Source organism: Lepidochelys kempii, chromosome 1 (assembly GCF_965140265.1).
Source record: "Lepidochelys kempii isolate rLepKem1 chromosome 1, rLepKem1.hap2, whole genome shotgun sequence".
NCBI classification, from domain to species: domain Eukaryota; kingdom Metazoa; phylum Chordata; order Testudines; family Cheloniidae; genus Lepidochelys; species Lepidochelys kempii.
In genome coordinates this window covers 78,760,219-78,784,263 of record NC_133256.1, presented here as the reverse complement: position 1 = coordinate 78,784,263, position 24,045 = coordinate 78,760,219, and the positions used below count along the sequence as shown (strand labels likewise).

At 40.5% G+C, this 24,045-nt stretch overlaps 1 protein-coding gene across 5 annotated transcripts in view; it reads left to right on the top strand.

The window, feature by feature from the left end:
- COMMD6 (COMM domain containing 6) overlaps positions 1-23,393 on the top strand; it is a 28,780-nt gene extending 5,387 nt beyond the window's left edge. For 2 of the 5 annotated variants that reach the window (XM_073346941.1, XM_073346923.1), the window contains 2 exons: positions 3,170-3,322; positions 5,969-6,983. In XM_073346941.1, the coding sequence (XP_073203042.1) occupies positions 3,170-3,322; positions 5,969-6,019 (204 nt within the window). In that variant the 3' untranslated portion in view covers positions 6,020-6,983. Of the gene's footprint in view, positions 1-3,169; positions 3,323-5,968; positions 6,984-15,390; positions 17,192-18,802 lie in introns of those variants that run through there. The other 3 variants (XR_012159290.1, XR_012159291.1, XM_073346948.1) reach the window with 3 other exon arrangements.
- Positions 23,394-24,045: the final 652 nt, after the last annotated feature.

Below are 24,045 nucleotides of genomic sequence, written 5' to 3'. Positions count from 1 at the left end.
AGATTACAAAGAATACAACCATAACAAAAAGGTTTCATATAGGCATTAGTACAGTCTTGTGCCTCTTATCAGGGGCTTAGGAGTGATGTTACCCTGATTTTCTTTATCAATTAAAGATGGGTGGGTAAAATCCTCCTGCCATGAAAAATTGCACTGGCAGCAGAAAAATCTGTTCCTGCTTGTATACTTACAAACAACAACAACAGAGCACTAAGAGCTCACCATAAGCAACCCTTAAGTAGGTTTTGCTCTTGCCCTTCTTTAAGGACTTAATCTTTGATTGTGTGTGTTCATTTAAAAAAAACCCTTAGGATTTAATGCCAGTGCCTTTCAGTCATGTGTATCTGCTAAATTATTGGAGCTTATGTTGTTGAAGAAACATTTCATTGCAACACAATTGTGAAGACCTAGACGTGTCCTTAACCCTTTTTGTTAAGGATCAAAAATAAAATCAGTGAAGCTTGAGTGATACTAGAACCCTGGAGTTGTCAGCAGAACCATGCTTTTGAATATCTGTATCTAATCCTCTTTCAAATAACAATCTGACTTCATAGTAATTGCCTAGCAAGTAACAACAAACAGTTGAAAATGTGTTTTCTTGAATTTGTGTTTATCTACGAAACTTCAGTCAAATCAAACTTCACCAAAATTTGCAATTGTAAATTTATAATTATGACTATTGACGGATGATGATCTCTGCTATGCCAGGAAAAAGCCTGTTGTCTGGGCAAGTGAAATGTAACTGCTTAATGCCAAGCTGGAAACCTGTGCCTAAATCCTGGTTGTATTGACTGGCTAGTAGAGTCTTAAAATGAAAATGGACCCATAAATGCTACTGAACGGTAGAAGAAATGGATGATGTATTTGCCTCTCCCACTGACTTATTGAATTCTCCAGGGCCTCTTTTTTTCCTGAAATTGTGTTCTATATAGTAATTTGAAGCTATGTTTGCATGGCTACAAAGTACTTTAGAACAACAACTTTTTTGGGGGAGGAAGGGGAGCTGCAGTTGAGATCCAGGTTTATTTAAGGCAGTGGCTCTCAACCTTTCTAGACTACCCGTATACCTTTCAGGAGTCAGATTTGTCTTGAGTATCCACAAGTTTCACCTCACAAACTACTTGCTTACAAAATCAGACATAAAAATACAAAAGTGTCACAGCACACTATTACTGAAAAATTGCTTTTTCTCATTTTTAACTATATAAATAAAAAATTGGAATATAAATATTGGGGGTGGGGGGAAGCTCTTCCTGTGAGAGAAGCCTGCATTTGAGTAGTTTAATGTTGGGGGAGCCATAGTGCACCAACAGCCACACAAATCTTGGCAGAAGAGGCACCTGTGTCTTGTGGCAAGGAAGTCCGAGACAACCAGGGGTTTCTCCTCTGTTGCAGCCATTGAGAGGTGATCCTGCTTCATCTGCCTGCTCTGCCATTGAGGTCTTATACTGGGTTGTGTTGAGTTGGGCTGCACTTTGTCTGGTACCTTGCCTTCGACCTTACTGCAAAGAGTGACCCTACTAGAAGTACAGGACTCCCAACAGCATCGGTCTTAGGGTCTTAAGTATACGCAAGCTTCTCCACCATGTCAAGGTGGCAGCCCAAGGAGAAGATTTCTTTACAGTAAACATTGTACTTGTATTTCAGTGTATAGTATATAGAGCAGTATAAACAAGTCGTGTGTGTGAAATTTTAGTTTTGTATTGACTTGCTACTGCTTTTTATGTAGCCTGTTGTAAAACTAAGAAAATATTTAGATGAGTTGATGTACCCCCTGGAAGACCTCTGTGTACCTCTGGTTGAGAACCACTGATTTAAGGGGTCAGGATAGAGAAGAATTTAGTCTTGTTTAGAGCATCTAGTAGGTGACCCTTTATGATCCAACATTTCTTAACGTTATATTCCATTTTCTGCAGTTTTAGCTATAGTTTAATAGATATTTGAGGCCAGTGATGTCTCAACTGGAGGTACATGTACCCTTGGGAGTATGCAGACATCTTCCAGAGGGTACATCAACTCATCTAAATATTTGCCTAGTTTTACAACACGCTACATAAAAAGCACTAGCAAGTCAGTGCAAACTAAAATTTCTTCCTGCAATGACTTGTTTATATTGCTCTGTATACTATATACTGAAATGTAAGTACAATATTTATATTCAATGAATTTTATTATATGGTAAAAGTGAGAAAGTAAGCATTTTTTCCTGTAATAGTGTGCTGTGACACCTTTGTCTGATTTTTCTAAGCAGGTAGTCTTTTTTTCTTTTTAAGTGAGGTGAAACTCGGGGGTACACGAGACAAATCAATCTCCCAAAAGGGGTACATTAGTATGGAAAGGTTAAGAACCACTGCTTTAGGCCACAAGGAATTGTTAGTCTGACCTCCAGCAATAAACAGACCACAGAATTTTACTCAATAGCTCCTACATCAAGCCCACAGCTTCTGGGTGAGCTAGAGGATGGTGGGCTAATGTATTACTGATAAGGCTGCAAGTTAGTCATGGATTCTGTGACTTTTGAACAGCTCAGGTGGCCCTCAGGCCAGCCACTGCTGGGGCAGCATCGGCCACCACCTCCCACCAGCAGCAGCAGCAGTTTAGGTGTGGGAGGGGACTCAGGGCTGGGTGTTAGTGTGCAGGAGGGGGTGAGGGCTCTGGGCAGGTAGTGGGGTGTGAGCTCCCTGGAGCTGGCAACACCTCTCAGGAGGAGTGGCCTGGCAGCTCTGTGCACCGCCTGCAGGCACTGCCCCCGCTGCTCCCATTGGCCACAGTTCCCGGCCAATGGGAGCTGCAGAACCGGCACTCGGGGCGGAGGCAGCGCACAGAGCTGCCTGGCTCTGCCTAGGAGCTGAGGGAGTCTGGTGTTGCTGCTTCCAGGTAAGAAGCTTGCCAGCCCCACCAACTGCGCCCCCCACCCCACCCCAGCCAGTGTCCTGGGACACACACTGCACACCTCCTCCTCTCTTCTCCCCCCCCCCCCCTTTACAAATTTTTTTGTCAGGGGTATATAGTACAAGTCATAGACAGGTCACTGGCCGTGAATTTTTGTTTACTGTCCATGACTTTTACCCATCACTAAACATAGCCTTAATTACTGATAGTATAGTTGAGTGTCAGTAGGCTTGATTGGAAGTGTTCAAAAACGGTTTGGTTGCTCTCTTTTCTTCAGATTATAGATATTCAGTGGAAACTGGGAATGGCAGTGAGCTCTGACAGCTGCAGGTCTCTTAAGTATCCTTACGTTACAATGACACTAAAAGTGGCAGAGCCGTCGGGCCAGATAATGAGCAGGTCTTTTGAAATGACAATCCCACAGTTCCAGGTTTGTAATCCAGTTTCATACAAGTGTTACCTCTCAAAAAGAGTTGCATACAACAGTACTTTCTTAATAGATACGCAAATGTTTACATCTACGAAAGCACATTTGAGACATTTAATTACATATGTGGTAATGGAAAGATGAGACATCTACATATGGTTCAGATTAAAAATCTATTTGCTTAAGCAACTGAACCCAAACATTGTTAATTTAATAAGAACTCTGACTTAAGAATTCCAAGTTTAAAATTGCTTTGCCCTTATCAAAACTATCCTGTTTCAATGAGTAAAATTGTAACCAAAGACTACTAGATCTCTTAGTATGTTAACTCGCTTGATGATCTGTCTAGTTTGCTACCCAGCTGCCTGTCCTGCAATCACTGAGTGTGTTTGAAGCTCAAGAGGTCTGTGGGACCACTCCAGCCTTAAAAACTAAAATTTGAATTAAAGCCTGAAACCAAACTTCCAGGAAAAAAAATCCTTAATGCTTAGAGCAGGGGTTCCTGAACTTGGTTCGTGGCTTGTTCAGGGTAAGCCCCTGGCAGGCGGTGAGACACTTTGTACCTGTGGATGCTCAGGTAACCAGCTGCTCGCAGCTCCCAGTGGCCGTGGTTCTTCGTTCCCGGCCAATGGGAGCTGCGGGAAGTGGCGTGGGGTGGGCCACCGCTTCCCGTAGCTCCCATTGGCCGGTCACTGGGAGCCGCAAGTAGCTGTACCTGCAGACGCTTAGGTAAACAAAGCGTCTCATGGCCTGTCAGGGGCTTACCCTGAACAAGCCCTGAACCAAGTTTGGGAACCCCTGACTTAGAGCAATAGCCGGTGCCAGAAGTCAGATTGCTGGGAGTTTGGAGGGTTCTGTGAGATCATGTGAAATGGCCAGGGTCAAATGGGTAAGGAGCTAATGTATGATAAATCCTTAACTTTAAAAATTGTTTTGCATTTCTTTAGTCTTGGGCCTAATAAGAGCTTTCTGGGTTCTTTTATGGTACTTAAAGAGGCAGAGGGCTAGCTGCTCTTTCAGAGAGTTTAATCTGGTGAGACGGTCCCAAATTTAAACATAACTGATTTGTACATATTCCTCATGAAGTGGAATTGTCAATTTAAAAAAAAAAATTTGTGCAACTCTCTTAGCTTCTTCAAAATAAACACGAATCTCCAAATCACTTGAATCATCATAGCTGAATGTACACTAACTTTTGGAACCATTTCTGACTATATAGTTAAACAGCAGCTGCTAATTAAGTCTCTGCTGCTGCTGCTCTCCCTTCCCCACACAATAAACGTGGAGAGGTGAAAGTAGACTACCAATAGGTTGAGCTTGCTGGAAGAGACTTCCTAATGCTGAACAGAGCGACCTCCCAGTGTGATTATATAGCTTATATTTTACAGGCTTACATTTATAAAAGTAAACACGCACAAATCACTAGGAACAATGCCATTTAAAAAATAGCACTTCACTCTGAGGTAGGAGGATGTTACTAGTGCTATAAATGAAAAAAAATCCAAGGGGAGGGGGTGTTTACTTTGTGTAGTTGGTTTCACTGTGGTCTCCCATATAATCAGGTAGTCAGTCACATTCTCTTTCTTGATTTGTGTGAGTCTTTCATGCAACAACCAAGTAACAGAGTAGTAAAAAAATATGGCTGCAAAGCCACAAAAATTGGCTGGGGTTCTCTGGGGAGGTGTAATACCTGAAACATTGTTTTTAAATGACTAGTCGTCAAGTTGATTCTATTCCTCTAAGGCTGAAAAATCTTGGCTCTTCATATAAAATGTTGTACGCTCCTTTTTGCTGGCATTTGTGGACCTACTGTAACAGCCATTAAAGGAAGGTTTTATTTTGGTTTATTGGTGGATTCCCTCCCCCCTGAAATGTTCCAGCTCTGGTGCCCCACTGTGTTCTTCTATTGCCATATCTTCTGTTCAGTCACAGCATACCTGCACCCCAGTACAATTTTACTATTCTCCTCCTTCCTCCCCCCCCCCCCCACTGCAATCTTATCATAGTGGTCCTTAATTCCTTTGCCTATAGCTGAAAACCTGGGTGGTGGTGGTGAGAGCTTTTGTTTAGCTATCAGTTCAGTTATATTAAAGGGTCATTACATCTCCTTTGTTTTTAAACTAAACTTCTACAAGGCTAACTATCAATAAATCCCTTTAGTGAAAAATGTATTAAAAAGGCAAGGGATGACTGGTGATTTTTCTGAATCTAGATCTGCTCGAGTCTCAACTCTGTAGATTGGAAACTATTTAATATATTGCTGTTCAATTGCTATGTGAAAGGGACACTGTAAACTGAATATCGAGGTTATTTCAAACTGGGAATAAAAATACTTTCAGGTATTACTCCTATCAATTTCTGTGGTCTTACAACCACATTTTCCCACTTCTAAAACATTTTTTTTCTCTCCTGTTTCCAAAGGCATAAGACAAAACCACACAAATATGGCATCAGACTATAATGAAAGTGACTTTACACAAAGTGCTGACTAATGCATAAAGCAAACTGGAATAAAGTTCTCATATTTTAGATACTATAATCTTGGGTGCTATTTGTAAACATAGGGAAAAAATTCCAACAAGAAGCTGTTGGCTTTAACTACAATGCAAATTGTTAAAGTGCAGTTTAATATTGCCTCTTCTTTTTCAGGACTTCTTCAGACATTTCAAGGAAATGGCAGCTGTTCTTGAAACAGTTTGAGCAAAACTGTTTAAATACTTAAAAGACACACTTTACTTGATCCAAATAAGCCTTCCTATCTTGCACAAGTAATTAAGTGTCAATGTTTAAGTAAGGTATGTATTCTCATGGTCCTGTCAAGAATATTTTTCAATATCTTCCTCTTTTTTTGGATCACACTGAAAGCTTTTTTTATTTATGTAACTTTTTGTTCTAAATATATGAAAGAACAAACTCTTGCAAGGTGGTAATCCGAGTAAAAGTGTATTTAGCTCTATTCAGGCAGAACATTGTGACATATCCTTAGCTATGTAACAACCTCAGACTTTTCCTACTGTTCAACAGCAGAAGCTACATACTGTATATAAACTCGGCCATGTGGAAACACCCATGAAAATGCTAACTGAGGAGACTACTGGAAGAAGTGTAAACCCTATGTTTACACTTTTCTCTATAAAATCAATGATGCCATTGGTGTGCACATGGAATCAATTATATCATTATCTACGTAGAGTACATAAAATTACAGTCAGCAAGCATATTGTTAGCCATGAGTAGTGTCATCAAACTGACAAATTCCAGTTGTATCAAGTAGGTTAGAAGCCTGATTTTTACTCCCTTTTGTTAATTATTGGAGAACATCTTCATCATTCTATTAATAAAAGAGTAGTATCACTGAAATATTTCCATAAATCTGGATTTACCGTCTCTTATTGTAGGAAAATATCTCTAGTAACAGAGTCTAAAATCTTAGTTCTGTGCAGGGAAGTTAACATTGACTAAGCAGAACTTATAGGTAAGTTTACATTTAAAAAAAGTGAATGTGTGTTAAATATGTTTGCAGCACATAAATACAGTTGATAGCACATTATTTTGTTGCTCATGTATGTTCTGTAGTAAATTCAACTTTAAACTTGTGGCATGTACTTACTATTCTGATCAGCAGATTTTGTTTCCTAATTAAACTGGAAGCTTGATGCAGTTGCATCACTTGGTCTTCTGAACTGGAAATTTCAAGTCAAGAAATGGAAACTTAAGGTCAGCCTCAACTAAACAAATCACATGCAACATTATTAAGAGTCCGACAGACTCTTTGAGCTGCAGTACTCTTTCTGGTAGGAGTCCACAGGACTGCATTGCTGTCTGTCCAGAGACTAGTTGTCCTGGTCAGTCAGCAGTAAGATTCTGACTTAGTGGCCATCTGTGATCAAGAATGAGGGTAACTTCAAATATGGAATAATCCAGCTTTCCATTTTGGAACGTCTTCATATAAACAGAATAATTTAAAATGGAAGATTACAACTAAATGGAATTAGACATACGGAAAACAAAATATTCTGATATGTAATGAGAATGCTGCAGGTATTCAAATCAGATCATGCTTTGCTTGTGCAATGGAGCAAATAAGTCCTGTATGAAAACCGAATGGGTGAGGGTTACCGGACTGAGGCTTAGTCTTGATAATAAGACCAGATGAAAATAGGCTGAAAGCAATGGGGAAAAAATTGGCAACAGTCATGTATGTGCTACTGAAAGAGGGGTTGCATCCACCATTTGACCTAGTTTCACAATATTGAAGGTGGTTGGAACAAGAGCTGCTTTTAAAAGATCAAGTAGCAGTGCCAAAAGGTGGTTTTTTTGTTTTTTAAATCTAGAAGTGGCTAGAAGAGTTCAAGCTCTTCTTCTGATGCAGCTTTTGCTATCATCATCCTTTCCTTTTGTCACCTCAGGACAATATGATTGTAATGCAGTCCATGTTGTGGGTACACTCTGGAACCATTCAAACTCAAGGTTGTGCAGAGTGTGTCTGCTCCTTTGAGCATAGTGCAGGGAGCACAGCACCAATACTCAGAGTTGCACTGGATTCCAGATGAACTGCAAGGTGATGGGTTTAACCTTTCAAACTAAATAGTTTGGGACCTGGAACCTTACTTGAGAGACTATCTGTGCAGTTCAGATCAGTAGGCATGTGCAAGTGGCACTTAATTGATCTGAAAATGAGAGGCGGCTGCTTGCAGAATATTCTCTGGGAGAGGGCCTGGCCTCTAGAATGTACTTCCTTCCTCATTCTTCCAGAGCCTGGGTTTGTCAGCCTGGGCATACCCCAAAGTCCACTTTTTATGAGCCTTCAGGGAGATGGTTGGTACAGAGTCTCATCACATGGTCAGTTGAAGGATTTCTAGAAGAGCTTACATTGGTGTTTGTAATTGAAGCCTATTGTTTTGTGTTTTAGGTGACTGCATTTAAGAGTTTTGGGGACCGTTGTTAAACATGTGCATAGGTGACAAAAGTAAAATAAAAACAAGTAACCAGATGAACCACAAATTTTGGGGTGACACTTGATACTTAAATTGCTGTTACAGACTCTAGTCAGACTTTGTGTAGCTGATAATGTTTGTGCTGATATTGGAACATGAGTGGAGAAAAGATGCTTTGGTTATTGATGCCTTTTTGTCCAGCAACATTAAACTAGCATTAATAGCAGCTTCTCCAAGTGAAGACTGGCAGACCTGTGCAGTTGGAGCAATTTGCAGTAACCCTATTCCCAGTAGAGACGGGGAAATGTTCGTACCATTATACAAGGCACTGGTGAAACATTGGGAATACCATGTGCAATTCTGGTCTCCTATCTTTAAGGAAGAGATGAGTTCAAACTGGAAGAGGTGCAGAGAAGGGCTACTAGGATGATCAGAGGAATGGAAAATCTGCTTTATCAGAGGAGACTCAGAGCTTGGCTTGTTTAGCTTAACCAAAAGAAGGCTGAGGGGAGATATGATTGCTCTAAGTATATTGCAGGGGTCAGTACCAGGGAGGGAGAGGAGTTATTTCAGTTAAGCACAAGAACAAATGCATATCAACTGGCCAACAACTTTAGGCTCAAAATTAGGCGAAGGTTTCTAACCATCACTGGAGTAAAGTTCTGGAATAGCCTTCCAAGAGGAGCAGTGGGGGCAAAAAACTTAACAGGCTTCAAGGCTGAGCTTGATAAGTTTATGGAGGGGATGGTATGATAGGATTGCCTGCAATGGCATGTGGCCCATTTTGCCAGTAGCAAAAATCCCCAACAGCTGGATTTGGGACACTAGAAGGGGGGGGCTCCCAGTTATTACAGGGAATTCTTTCCCAGGTATCTGACTGGTGGGTCTTGCCCACAAATGCAGGGTCTAATTGATTGCCATATTTGCAGTTGGAAAGGAATTTCCCCCTGGGTCAGATTGACACAGACCCTGGTGTTTTTTCACCTTCCTCTGCAGCATGGGCCACTTACAGTTTTAAACTAGTGTAAATGGTGAATTCTCTATAACTTGAAGTGTTTAAACCATGATTTGAGGACTTCAGAAACTCAGCCTTAGTTGAGGGGTTATATTTCAGGAGTTGGTGGGTGAAGTTCTATGTTCTGCAGTGTGCAGGTCAGAATAGATCATGATTTGTCCCTTGTGGCCTTAAAGTCAGAGTCTAAAACTGTCACATTATGGCAACCTGAGACAATAATGCCAGAAACATTAATGAATACTTTGTGAAACATCCCTGCATGCCAGGATATTGAAATTTGTTAGAAGAACCCCAGAAGCCTGTGTCTGGTATGACTGTTCTGATAAATCTCAGTGAACACCTTTTTGATTTATATTGTTTTAAATAGATGGTGACTGAGAGTTGGCTGTTGAGGTAAATCTCAGATGTTTTATTCAGTCATCTGTAAGAATTACAGCATTAAACAATGGAGCAATTAAATACTCAAATTGTTTTAGAAATTGAATTGTGTGGAATAGTGATACTGGCAAGTTAGACAAAAGCAACTTTTTACTGTTGTGCCTGTGTAGAACCAGATTTGTAGCAGAATAAAGAATCACATCTTGTCTTTAATATTACTTTCCATTTTAATACAGATTTCTATACCATGCATTTTTGTATGTTTACAAACTAAGTTATTAAATATTTGGACAACAAATTTAAAAGTGGTCTATATTCATGACCATGCTTATTTGTTGCATGAAAGTCTATCTTGACTTCCTTGAGCACACAAACACCTTTTTTTAATAAAACAAAAGACAGGTAGTCTAACTAAACTTCTCTCCAAACTGAATTAGATAAAACTTGCCAAATTCTTCCATCTATTTATCTTGCTGATCACACACAAATGAGTAGGGAAATAGAGGAATTCAAAGCTAAATTCCAAAGACTACAAGGATTATTTACACCACTGAGAAATATGTTGGAAATGCACTATATGAGCTTGGAAAATGATATAGGCACAGACTCCCTGGATGCTTTGGGGCTGGAGCACCCATGGGGGGGAAAAATAGTGGCTGCTCCGCACCTACCAGCAGTGCCCCCAACCAGCTCCCTCTCCCCCCGTACCTCCCACCCCCCAGTGGGCCTCACCCATCAGCTCCTCCTTCTCCCTCTAGGTGCCTCACACTGACTGTGATCAGCTGTTCAGGGGTGTTCAAGAAGTGCTAGAGGAATAGGAGTGGGGGGCAGAAAGGTGGGGGTGGGTGGGAAGAGGCAAGAGCTTGGAGCAAAGCAGGAGTCAAGCACTCCCCGCAGCAACTAAAAGACAGCACCTCTGGAAAAGGGAGAGGCATAAGAGACTGAAATTAGCAGGGTCTGTATTTAAAGATTTTTATTTTTTTTAATTTGAACTGAATAAAAGACCACATTAGCATTGCTCAGTTCTTGTCTGACTTTAACATTTTATAAGGGAGGGCAGGGAATATCAGTCTTATGCAAGGAACTGTACTTAAAGAAATGTGGTTGGGTGGAGGAAGAGAAATGTGGCTGTTAAAGTAAACCAGTGTTCTGTCTTCACAGCACTACTACACTTGCAAACTCTTACTGGACAATGAGGATGTCTTCTCCAAAGAGCATCTGCATTAAGGCCTAGATTACCCTTCTGACCACTTGCTCCTGGGCATGTCCCAGTTTCATCCAGATCATGGCCAAAGCAAAAACATGGCTCCATTTAGTCTTAGTCAAGGTCCCCAAAATGGCATTGCCTTTCTTTCTTTCTAAATTGCATTCTGAACAGATAGTTATGTGTCTGAAATAGCTCCTGGCCTTTTTAGCTTTCCTCTTTCCACGTTTCTCCTGCTGTTTTGAATGACTTCTGGATTATTTTTCTTCAGAAATATTAGCTTGTATTTTATTTTCCAAGCTTGATAAACTTTTCTGCTCATATTTTCTAACCATTCTAGCTCTCTTTAATTTCTCCTTCCTGACGCAAATATGAAGGGCAGTTTCTAATCTTTTGCATAGGAGTGCAGAGTTCTTCTACTTAGCTACTATAACTAGTTTAGGGGGCCCAGATTCATAAAGGTACTTTGCTTATGAAGAGAGGGAATTTAAACTGGGATCTGCCGTGCTTTAATTACTAGATTGTGGGATATTCTGATGTGGGTCCCTCTGTTTCTCCTATTGAAGTTGTTCTATTTCAGTTAAGTCATTTAATAATTAAATAGTCATTAGGCTACAGAGAGTGAGAATCACTCTACAGTTCAGCAGTTAAAGCACTTACCTGAGCTGTGGCAATTCCTGTTCAAATCCCTTCTCAGGCAGAGGAGTGACTTGAACTGTGGGTCTCCCACATCCCAGGTGAGTACCCTAACCACTGCTCTAAAGGTTATAAAAGAGGTTCTGCTCTCCCTGACCATTTTATATGGAGATAAAGGTCTGCCTAATTCATTGCAAGAAATACCCTAGGTGCCTAAAAGAAAAGGAGTACTAGTGGCACCTTAGATATATAGGGGTGTGTGTGTATGTGTGTGTGTGTGTGTGTGTATATATATATTTTTATTTATTTGAGTATAAGGTGCCTAAGCTTATATATATAGGTATAAAATAACCAATTTATTTGAGCATAAGGTGCCTAAGCTGTTTGTCTCCAGGAGAGGAGTTCCTGGATGTGGATGGCTAGCAAAGATAGGCATCTCCCTACAGCACAGATTTAAGCACTGATCTTCATGAGAGGGGTGGGTCTTAGGACACACCCCCTGTCATTGGCATCTCCCATTGACTAGTTTAGGCAGCTCCCTGCCTCCTATGCTGGCCTTTTTGGATTATAGTCTAAAATGTGTCTCTCCCTATTCATTCTATAGGGAGCCTGGGCACTTAACTCAGGCTTTGTGGATCACATTGTTCCAGTGATTTTTCTAGACATGTAAAAGTCAGGTGTTGTGCTCAGCATCATGATGCCTACATCCCTTTGTGAAGCTGGGCCTAGAACCCTCTATAAAGATGCTGAGTAATTACAGCTGACTCCTGGTAGTAGGTGGGGCTTGTTAGCTCTATCCAGGCTACCAAAGTTGTTAGAATGGCCCTTTCTGGGGCACAGAGAAGATCCTAAGGCTTATTCTTGTACTGCTCTGCTCCTCTCCACAACTCTGCCTGTTATTACCTTTTATTTACAGTCCTTCAGCCATTTTCAATCCATGTGGTAATGTGTGTCCTAATCAATTTGATTTAATTTTGAGTCAAATGTCATGAGATCTACCACATACTTTACTAAAAGCAAAATACGTGAAATCTGTGCTGCCACCACACACTCTCTTAAATTAAAAAAAGCAATTGTGTCTGGGAAGACTTGTTCTTAAGGAAGCTAACCTACTTTTAGTATTTTTGACTCTAATCATATAGAAATTCAGATTTTTATCATGTTTTAAGTATGTTTCATGTTACTTTGAGGGATTGAGAGAGAACTTTGTGGAGGGTAACGACTTGGATCACTTTCTCTCCTCAAAAGTTTCACACCACTTCCTCTTCAGTCTTTTGAAAAATCCTTTGTTCTCCAGGACTTTTTAAAAAATAGTCAGTGGTTCAATTAGGCTATTAGCTAATGAGCTTAATCCTGGATGTGTGTTCTCTGGATCCACTGGTTTACATTCCCTTACCTGTTCCTTATCAAAATTTTATGTTTTGGAAGTTCCTACTTCCTAATTGTCAATCTTCCCTTATTTTTCTTGTTAAAGACACTTTTTAAAAGAAACTACCTCTGAATTCCTTCCCCTCCCCCTTTTTAATGAGTCTTCTTACTGTCCAGTTCTACATTCCCTCCTTAAATTACAGTAGGTAAGATTTTCAAAAATGGGTGTCTAAATCTTTATTTCGGCATGTAAGCAAGAGGTCTGATCTCAAAAAGCCTAAGCATCTAGAAGGTCCCACGGATAGCAGTGAGGCTGCTAGCAGTGTGGACCTTTTGAAAACCAGGCCTCTTGTTCAGGTGTTGCTCTGAATATATGTTATGTTGAACAGTTTCTGATTTATATACCTCTGTTTATGTTGTTTGCGAAATAGAAATCAGGTTATAATTTAATTTTCTGTTGTAAGAGAACAGTTTTTCAGATCTAAGTTAGTTATTTCAGCAGACATCTCTCATTGAAGTCAGTGGCAAAAACTGATGCTGACTTGAATGGAAACAAGGTTGAGCCCTAATTTAGCAAATGGTTTACTAGTCTGCTCATAAAATTCTGGAGCAAATTGCCTATCAATTGGAAATCAAAATGTAAAAAGCCCATTTGGTCCATTTCATTAAGCAGCCTTTGAAATAGAGCAGATATGTGCACTTGGAGAGCTGCCTAAAAAAATATTGCTGTTTAAAGGGATGACTGTTTGTCTCTGAATATGTCCATACCAAAGCCTCCTAAAACAGTGTAGTTTGAGAATATGCTGACAGATTCTCTGAAATGACTTTTTTTTTTTTTTTTTAAGGCTCTAAGGCAGTGGTGGTGGGGAATATACTGCCTCTTGAACTGAGAGTCATGGGATACTCCTAATGTTAATAGATTTCAGCTTTTTGTCTCTTCGCTACTAGTGATTGGGTCAGTTTGGGAATCTGGATATTATCTGTCGGCTGTCAGGAGCTACTATTTATGAGCTTTTGCAGGTTTTCTAGTTACTTTTCCTGGTCAGGTAGCTGAGAATGGTACTGAGTAAACTCCATCCTGTTTCACCTGGCATCCCAGTAACTTCTTGTTAAGAATGAGTGAGTGTCATCCTTCCCAAACAGTCTATTAGTGTTATACGTATATACGCAATGGCATGTGGTAATGTAAAATGGAAATATTTTATTAACTTCATACTGTATGTGCAAAGGTCCAGTTAAATAGCACACAAATTATTTTGAAGCAATGAGTTTTTTAATACACTTTTTGATTTAAAAAAAATAGGGGGAACCATTAGTTTTAGTTCACTTGCTGTGGTGCTACATCATAAGGTTGCCTATTCTATGACTGGTAGCAGTCACTAGGTGACAGGTTTCAGAGGGGTAGCCATGTTAGTCTGTATCAGCAAAAACAACGAGGAGTCCTTGTGGCACCTGAGAGCAGAGGTGGGCAAACTATGGTCCGCGGCCCACATCAGGGGACAGGGAATGGGGGAGAGGGGGCGGGGGTTGGATAGGCATGGGAGTCCCAGGAGGTGTGGGGGTGGAATAAGGGGTAGGGTCTGCGGGGGGGCGGTTAGGGGCGGGTGTTCCCGGGAGAGGGTGTTCGGGGACAAGGAGCAGGGGAGGTTGGATAGGTCAGGGATTCTGAGGGGGGCAGGAAGTAGGAGGGGGTGGTGGCCAGGCTATTTGGGCCCTCTATACAATTTCAGAACCCTGATGTGGCCCTCTGGCCAAAAAGTTTGCCCACCCCTGCCTTAGAGACTAAAATTTATTTGGGCATAAGCTTTTGTGGGCTATAACCCACAACTCATGTACTGTTTATTTATACCTGCCTATTGTATTTTTTCCACTCCATACAGCTGATGAAGTGGGTTATAGCCACAAGAGCTTGTGCCCAAATACATTTCTTAGTCTCTAAGGTGCCACAAGGACTCCTCATTGTTTTAGTCACTAGGTGGTGCTGTTACACAGTGTAAGAAATGTTTCTTATGTAAACAAGAGTGAGTCTTTGACTAAGTACTGTGGTGTTAGTGTTGCAGTGCAGTAGTCCTTTGAGAGATGCTGTGGCAGACAATGGAGAGTTCACTCTGCTGTATTTTTTATGGGTGGAGGCATTTCCTGAGATAGACTAGCTTCTTGGGAAGCTGAGTGGGGTTGGGCTGAGAAGAAGGGATTGATTGCCTGCATGCTGTTTGTAATTACCTGTTACAAAACTAGTGTGCAGATGCAAATAAAGCAAGTTACATTTGGAATATACCCAGACTCTGCCATTGATTTCTCCTCCACTGGGAAATTGTCCTGTAAGACTCCACAATTCTGCTACTATTTGGCAAAGTTGATGTTAACAGTGGGACACTGGTGTTGAAAGAAGGGATCACACTATTTATAAATGTCTGTCCTAGTGCTCCTTGTTTCTTCCGGGAGACTATTTCTCAGTCTAACATTACTTTTTAGAATTTTTCCCAATGCTCAACCTAAATTTCCCTTTGCTTGGTTTTATCCTATTTTATAGTTTTATCTCAAGTATACCAATACAAGTAAACCCAAAACTACATGAGATCTACCTATCTTGTACTCCTGTGGGTCCTGCATTCTTCCAGGATTTTGTACCTGTAGTATGTCATATATGGATCACTTCTGAAGAAACCTTTGTAAATGTGGGTTTAGTTTTATATCTTCTCTCTTGCTTACTTAAATTTATTTAAAATTCACACACATTTCCAGCTGCATCTACAAAATATTAATAAAAATCCAATGCCTTAATGATAAAATAAATACTGTGCATTGCAGTAAAAGTGTGATATACTGTAACTTAAAAAAAGTTTAAGATGCTAATAGCCTCTGCCTGTGGGGCAGAATGGGGAGCAAGGCTCCAGATCCCTCCTAAATTTCAAGGTGAGGCTGGGCAGCCAGGCCCTGGCAGAGAGAAGTGGACTCCAGGAGCTGCAGAATTTCCATTCACTGTAGCAGTTGGTATTTTGGCCCTTCCTCTTTTATTTTTTCTCCTCATATAATATTCAAGTGGCTGAAGAAAGGCACAGGGATTAAGTGATATATCCCTCATGTGCTCCAAACAGCAATGGTGAGGAATGTAGAAGCAGAGTTCTCCTTGCAGCAATAAAAATAGTATACCTGTGTGTGGCGGCCATCTAGCAGCCTGTTTACTCCCAGACTCAGAGAGGGCTGAAAATTTTAATAAGCAGAGCTAGCCTTAACATATTTTGGGGGGAGGGAGGCACTGCAAAACAGCATTTCACCATATTCCCACTCCACAGCCATAACAGATCCACCAGGATCACAATTGCATGCACAAGGCCAGGCTAAACATTCTGGGGACAGTTAATGGGAAGGCTCTTTGGAATCTACTCTAAACATAACTGACTCACATTATATATGGTGAGTGTCTGTGGAGTGGGAGATGTTTTGGTCCTCCACACCCTCCTACTGCAGAAATAGTCCAGCTACTTGTTCCATTAAGCTCTTATAATTAACTTGCATTGGTTTACATTTTCACAGCTGTATTTACTAGAAACTTTCTTTTGTAAACAAAAGCTAATATTCATCTTTGGTGGCCTCAAAGCCTGTGCTGTTAATGCGGCTCATGGGGCCATCTTTGACTAAATAACGGCAGAAAACATTGCTGCTGCTTAAATCAAATGTCTCCTTGAAGCAAACAGATTTAATATTTGAATGTGTATTTTCATTAGTGTTGTTTTAAATTGATTGTGTATACACTGAACATAGAAATCCTAACCAGGATCCCTGGGGCTTTGGAGACTTAGCCTATCAGTCTTTTAAAACAAGATAAGATGATGAATTTAATAAAAAGTTCAGTGAAAAACAATGTCTAGATCTTATATGTTACTTGAGGGTGACCCAAGACTAAAAATGAAATTGATGTAGTTCAAAATAATGCAAATAAGTGATTGGACTCTGGAATACATGTGGGTTGAGAGAGGATGCTATTTTCTAGATGGGTGATAGATAAGGAGATATCCCAATTATTATTAATGGACATATCACAGAATTAAGGTATTCTGGTCTGATGTGATTATGGTTATACATAAAATATAGGAGTATAAACAAACATCTTTGTCTAGTTGTTCTTTAATACTTTTTTCCACACTTAATGCAGCTAAAAACATAACCATTGCTGGTTAAGGGCTTGGTATAAGGCAGGTGTTCCCAAAATTAGTTCACCGCTTGTTCAGGTTAAGCCCCTGGCAGGTTGCGAGATGCTTTGCTTACCTGAGTGTCCACAGTATAATTCATTCTACTTTCATATGCTGCAGTTCACTGTTCTTGGCCAATGGGAGCTTCAGGAAGTGGCACGTGTCGGGCCGCTGCTTCCTGCAACTCCCATTGCCTGGGAACAGTGAACTGCGGCATGTGAAAGTAGAATGAATTACTCTGAAATCTATAATTTCAGTATAACAGCCGTGTTAGTCTGTATTCGCAAAAAGAAAAGGAGTACTTGTGGCACCTTAGAGACTAACCAATTTATTTGAGCATGAGCTTTCGTGAGCTACAGCACATGCTCAAATAAATTGGTTAGTCTCTAAGGTGCCACAAGTACTCCTTTTCTTTTTACTGAAATTATAATTCATTAAAGAAATGCTACTTGAAGGGTTGGTTGAAATATAGTTGTCAGGAAGAGAAACATTAAGGAGTGTGAGACAATAGGTCCTCAAACTAATTAACTTAGAGCTCCTACTGAGCTAGGAGATTGGTAAACGTTAGTATGCAAATAAGATATGTATGTATATTTCTCAGTTTCTGCTTTTTTTTGTCTCATGTTAAATTGGCTTTGGCTTATCTGTATAAATAAGTTAGCTTGAGCCTCAGCGAGGGGCTCACATACCTGGGTGCACTAGCAAAGCGCTTTACTAATAAACAGAGTGGTCTGACAAATTATGTGAATCCTGAATCTGACTTTGACAGGCAACTGGGAGCTGCAAGCACCTGTACTTGCGGACACTCAGGTAAACAAAGCATCTCGCGGCCTGTCGGGGTTTACCCTGAACAAGCGGTGAATCAAGTTTGGGAACCCCAGTCTAAGGCTTGGTCTCATTTAAGTTAGTGAAAACTGCAGTTTCTCAGCACCTTGCAAGATCAAGTTCTGCGAGAGTGGTTTTAAGGAAGTGGAAATCCAATACTGATGCATGGAGATGGCTGAAGTAGTGTCATGTGAAGACCTAGCATATTGAGTTAATGAGGGATTGTCTGAATCTTCTTCTTTATCATCAGAACTTATTTGCTTCATTAAACAGAAAAAAGAGAGCCATCCTAATAGTGTCTAAATGAAGTTGCTCCAATAAAAGATATTACCTCACGTGCCTTGTATCTCACATCATGGGATCAATATGACTACACCAACACTGCAAACAATGGCAGATACTGAATTTTGTCATCTGAAATAAAAACTCCAGATGGGACTGGAGATCTTAGTCTTACGACTCAAATTTCCCCCAGATAAAGCTTAAGCAGATCTGAGATGAAAGAATCAGGTCACAAGAGTTTATAGAGATTTTTGCAGCCTCTTGACAGCACCAGTCTTTGGGTGAACAGTAGGTTACTTCAAAAGCCTATTTCCTAAGCATCACTGGTAGTTAGCTACATGGATTAACATAAGACAATTGCCTATCTCCAAGAATACGCAGGTGATTTGCTACACACTTCAAAGAGAAATTAAGACCGTGGTATCAAACATTTAAATGTTAACATCTCCTTTTGATCTCTGAATTAACAGAATACAGCTACAGAGAGGAACTGTTTGGTTATGTTGTTAACCTCTAACAATATACATGTAAACACACAAAACATCTAATATGTCACTAAAGGTTGAATCAGGGTCAATTAGTCTGCAAGTTGCTTAAACCTTTTTGGCCCAGCATCACAAGAGTAATTATCTTTACATATTTCAGATCCTGGGGTATATGGCTTTCTTCCCAAGAGGTTCAGAAATGGGCATAGATGTGACTTGCAAGCTTCCTACCTCTGGAGCTCCTAAAGGCAGCAGGGGATCTGACTGTAGCCTTCTCTACACCTTCAGGAGTTGGTGTTTGGGCCAGCTCTTGCATTGTTGGAAGCTGGTGATGACTGCTTTGGTGACCGCGTCATTGAGGTGCCAGGCCTGCACTGGGGAATGGCAGTTAATGGCAAGTCTACACTCCAGCCTAAGTCAATATAACTTACATTGCTCAGGGGTGTGAACCTCCACCCATGAGCAACAAGTTTTGCACTGTTCACACCAGCGCTATGTTGGCGGGAGACGCTCTCCTGTCAGCATACCACATCTTTACCAGATGCATTACAGCAGCACAGCTCAGAGCCAACGTAGCACCTAAGGCAGCGTCACAGATAATGACATCCTTTGAGTAGAGTTCTTTGTAATGCTCAATCCATCAGTCAAGTTGTTTTTGCCTGTCAGTTAATATGGTATCATCTTTTGCTTTTAGGTTTGCGGTCTTTTTACAAGATGGACCGAGTGCTTCTTTAATTGCACTATAGGTACCACAAAGGTCCCCTCTTTCAAACAGATCAGAATCTTTCTGCACAGGTCTTGCCAATACTTCTGGGCAGGTTTCAGAGTAACAGCCGTGTTAGTCTGTATTCGCAAAAAGGTGCCACAAGTACTCCTTTTCTTTTTACTTCTGGGCACTTTCTTTGGTGGCTTTCTGAACCTCAGCCTTACCCTCTTTAAACTTGAGAGTTCTGGTCTTAGGTGGTTGTTAAAGTAAAGTTAGGTGAGGATTTTTTCCCCCCCATAAGTGGGAGCAGCAGATGTTCAGATGCTGCAAACCAATCAAGATGTTTTTTCTCTGTTGTTCCAAAGACATCCTTGGCAGTAACCAGTATCATCTTATTAAATTTTTCCCATGAGGTGTCAAAATCAGGGGAATCAGGTTGATCATTTTAAAAAACGAGCTCATGCACACATTGAAACTTTGCACAAGTATCAGAATCCTTCATGTTAGTGATGTTGAGGTAAGGTTTACCTTTTCGCTTTGCATAACAGATCTTTTTATGATGCAATTGGAGCTTGGCCCTCAAAAGAGCATGCTCAAGTGTCACAATCAGCACTAGGCATTGATTGAACGTGCAATACATTGCAAATGTTTCTGCGACAGATCAGGATGAGATCAAGCTGATGCCCATGTGCTGAGTGAGGGTGCCTCCATATCACCTTTCTGCGGCTGCTGCCACCTGCCAGCAAAATAGGTGCTTGGGACTATCTGCTCACAAAAGGCACAAAGCTCAAGAACAGCTGGCCCTTTCTGTTGAGGCTACCTGTGCTGTATTGACCAATGATGTGTCCCCTGTGCTCCCAATCCTTATCCACACAAGTGAGTCTGTCCCCGGAAAAAAAATTCTTAATTATTTATTCCAGCTGAAAATAAAACTCATCTTTTTGCTGTTTGGAATAATCAAGTGTTGGGCCATAAATGGACAGAAGAGTCAGTCACACAGAGTTTGTGTTTGTATCCAGCTGCATGATCCTCTCATTGATAGGTACTGGAGGGGTACATACACTGAGGACAGACTTCTTGACAGCATATCCAACATCACGTATCATTAATTCATTGTCAGGTTTCCCAGATGAGTAGAACTGATAATTTCTCAGATCCAATTTCTGAAAGCCTCATCTCATTGAGGGCTGCAATATCAATGCCCAATTGATGTAGTTCTCTATCAGTTAGAATCTTCCAGTTCAAGTCTGGTTAACATAGTATGAACATTTCAGCAAGCACTGATTAGTTTAGAGCCTGGAAAGAAATTGGAAGGGAGCTTTTTAAACCCACCGTTCTTAGTGCCTTCCCCAGATTGGGGCAAGCAGGCCACCCCTAAATAGGGCTGCTTGGAGATTTGAGCCACTGCTAAACACCTGGGTCCTTCTCCACCAGAACGAGCAACTGTTGAGCACCACCAGCTTAGGTTAAAACTTCCCCAAGACATAAATTCCTTTCCTTGTCCTTGGACGGTATTGCTGCCACCACCAAGTGAATTAAACAAACATTTAGGGAGGGCCACTTGGAGTCCTATCCCCACAAAATATCCCCCCAAGCCTCTTCACCCCATTTCCAGGGGAGGCTTGAGAATAATATATTAACCAACTAGTTACAATGTGAGCGCAGACCAAATCCCTGGGTTTTTAGTACACTGAACATTAATCGGGTTCTTAAATAAGATTTTTTTTTTTTAAAAGTAAAAGAATGGCACCTGCAAAATCAGGATGGAAGGTAACTTTACAGGGTAAATAAAAAGACTTAAAACACAGGATTCCCCTCTGACTCTGCTTCCCAGTTACAAAACAGGAATGAAATTACCTCTTAGCATAGGGAAAATTCACAAGCTAAAAGAAAAGATAATCTAACACATTTCCTTGCCTTACTTACAATTTTTTAAATTTTAGATGCTCATTTTAGGTATGTTTTTAGGAGATGTTTTTCCTGTCTGGACCCTCTCTCTCTTCGAGAAGGAACACACAAAGAGAGCACAAACAAAACCTCCCCCTGATTTGAAAGTATTTTCTTTTCCCATTGGTCCTTCTGGTCAGGGGCCAACTAGGTTAATTGCACTGATTAACCCTTTACAGGTAAGGCGATTCTGTATCTTTGGCCAGGAGGGATTTTATGTTACTGCATACATAAGGGTTGTTACCCTTCCCTTTATATCTATGACAAGGCTCATCTGCTTTTCTGGGAACATTTCCTTCCCCCGTTGGTTCCACTATTCCACCCCTAAGCACTGCTCAGCCTGAAGCCGTTGGAGCTTCTCCTGATATTAACCGGCACCTGTCACTCGCCATTGCATCGCTGGCTGCACCATCTAAACATTCATTGGTGAATCCCAGGAAAGGGCCTGGCTCGATGCTGAAAGATGTGTAAAAGAATTAAGTTGAGAAGAGAGAGGACTGGTTTTGAAAACTGAAACTCTGGTAGCTGGATTAAAGGTTGAGAACTTAATTATCTCAAAAGTACTAATGTTTATGTAAATGTGTAGGTTTATAAAGAATTTAGCACTAAAAATAAATTGTGTGGATCAAAATAACCAAATCTAACATCACATTAAGCAAGTCAGCCAAATGAAACATTAAATCAACTAGCTTTACGTAAGTGGGCAGCAACACTAATAAAAAGATAAATCTCTGGCTATTTTACAGATGCTATACAAAGCCACACACATATATTAGAATAAACCCCAGAATTTCAATCTCAAGTTTCATATATTTCTAGTTTTCCCCATTTCTTCACCATCTGCCTTAGAGAAACATTCAATAAAACTGGAGTATGTCCTTAGGAGATGAAAGACACACCCTATCTATAATTGTATCTAAAATACAAAATGCTATTTTGTTGAGAAAACCAGCAAACAATAATTATTTGCAGTTTCTACTTTCCCAATTGAAAAGACTGCTTGCTCTTGTTGAGCAATATGGAGGTATGATTTGCTGCTGCTGCTTGCAGGAGGCACCTTTTCCAATCTCAGCCACTTTCAGAATTATATTTTAACAATGAGATTCATATGTTATTAGCCCTGCCTTCTCCCTTCCTGATTAACATTATTATTTATTATTTGTATTACTGCCTAAGTGCTGCCCTAGTCATATACCAGGACCCCACTGAGCTTGCCCAGAGTAGTATGGTAGCGTGTGGAATTCCGGTGTAGGAGACAGAAAATGAAACTGTCCATCAACAAAACAATATTGACTACATAAAGTAAAGAAACTCAAAAAAGGAAGAGTATATTTTTCTCTAATCTTTGTGTCTTCTAGTAACATGGGGGATTGTTTGTAACTATGTATTGTAAAAAATAATGTTAGTGAAACAGTTTTGTGCCACATCTGATACTTTCTACAAAAATACCACTATAGCCCTATTGAGATGAAGTGCATCCGATGAAGTGAGCTGTAGCTCACAAAAGCTTATGCTCAAATAAATTTGTTAGTCGCTAAGGTGCCACAAGTACTCCTTTCCTATTGAGATGTTAACTCTTGTCTGATTGGCCCATGATACCCATCCTCCATCACCCCCTTGTTACATTTTCAAACAAGCACCTTCATGCTTCCTCCCATACTGCACACACACTTTGGAGGAGTTCCCCATAAACATCTGCAAAACCAACTAATTTTTCTCCTTCAAACCCCTCCTTTCTGTGTTCTGAAAACAGTTAGGATGCTGTAGTGCTGTTCAATATTGTCTCACGATTCCCTTATACTCCCCTCTATCTGTATTAATTTGTTGTCTTATAGACTGTAAACTCTTTGCGGCAGGGGCTGTTTTTTGTTCTGTTTGTACAGTGTCTAGCACAAAGCTCCTAGCCACTACAGTAATGCAAATAATAAATAATAATCCACTGCTCAGTGTGTGTTACAAGTCCTTGAGTCAGGATGTTAAGCTGTTGAATTCCCCAGCATGAAAGACTGCTTCTTTAGTTCAAGTTGTAGATACTTAAGCTTTCAGCTCCAGAAGTTCCTGGTTCAAGCAACTGTGTTGGTCAAGATGGTAACCATTACACTATATTACTATGAACTAACTAGGGCTTGAAGCTATTGCTATTTGATACCACAAACGTGTACAAAAGGAAATAGTCAAGAAAAATATTTCAATGTCATGAACATGGGTTGTATGGGATTGAAAAGGAATTGTCCATATGTGTCTTCAAGCAAAAAAAAACAAAACAAAACCATTTGTGGTAGGTGGCAAATTTGACATCAAAAGAGGCATCATAACAAGAAAAATAAGCCTAAAAATCCAACACTCGCAAAAATGAAAATATTTAAGCAAAAAACAAAATAAAATTAAATGAAAATCTGACCTGAAAATCACTCAACAAAATATTTTTCTTTACCGTGTGGGGTATGCAAATTCCTCACAATACTGCAAACAAAACAGTTACATTAATGGGGGGCGAGGGAGGAACTGGTCAGGCACAAGGAGATAGCGAGCACGGCCCTGATCCATGAGGGCTCAGAGATCCGCCCGCACAGCTCAGCTTGCCGCATTGAATCTAATTATACTTGTTCTATCGCTCTGGATGTTTTCGACCCCAGTATTGGAAATAGAGATCCGGATTTTAAAGCCTATACATATTTCTATAATCCTTCTCTTCTATTCCCTGCTCCTTCTCGGATCTGCTCCGTTCCCTCACAGCTCAGCTCAGCTCC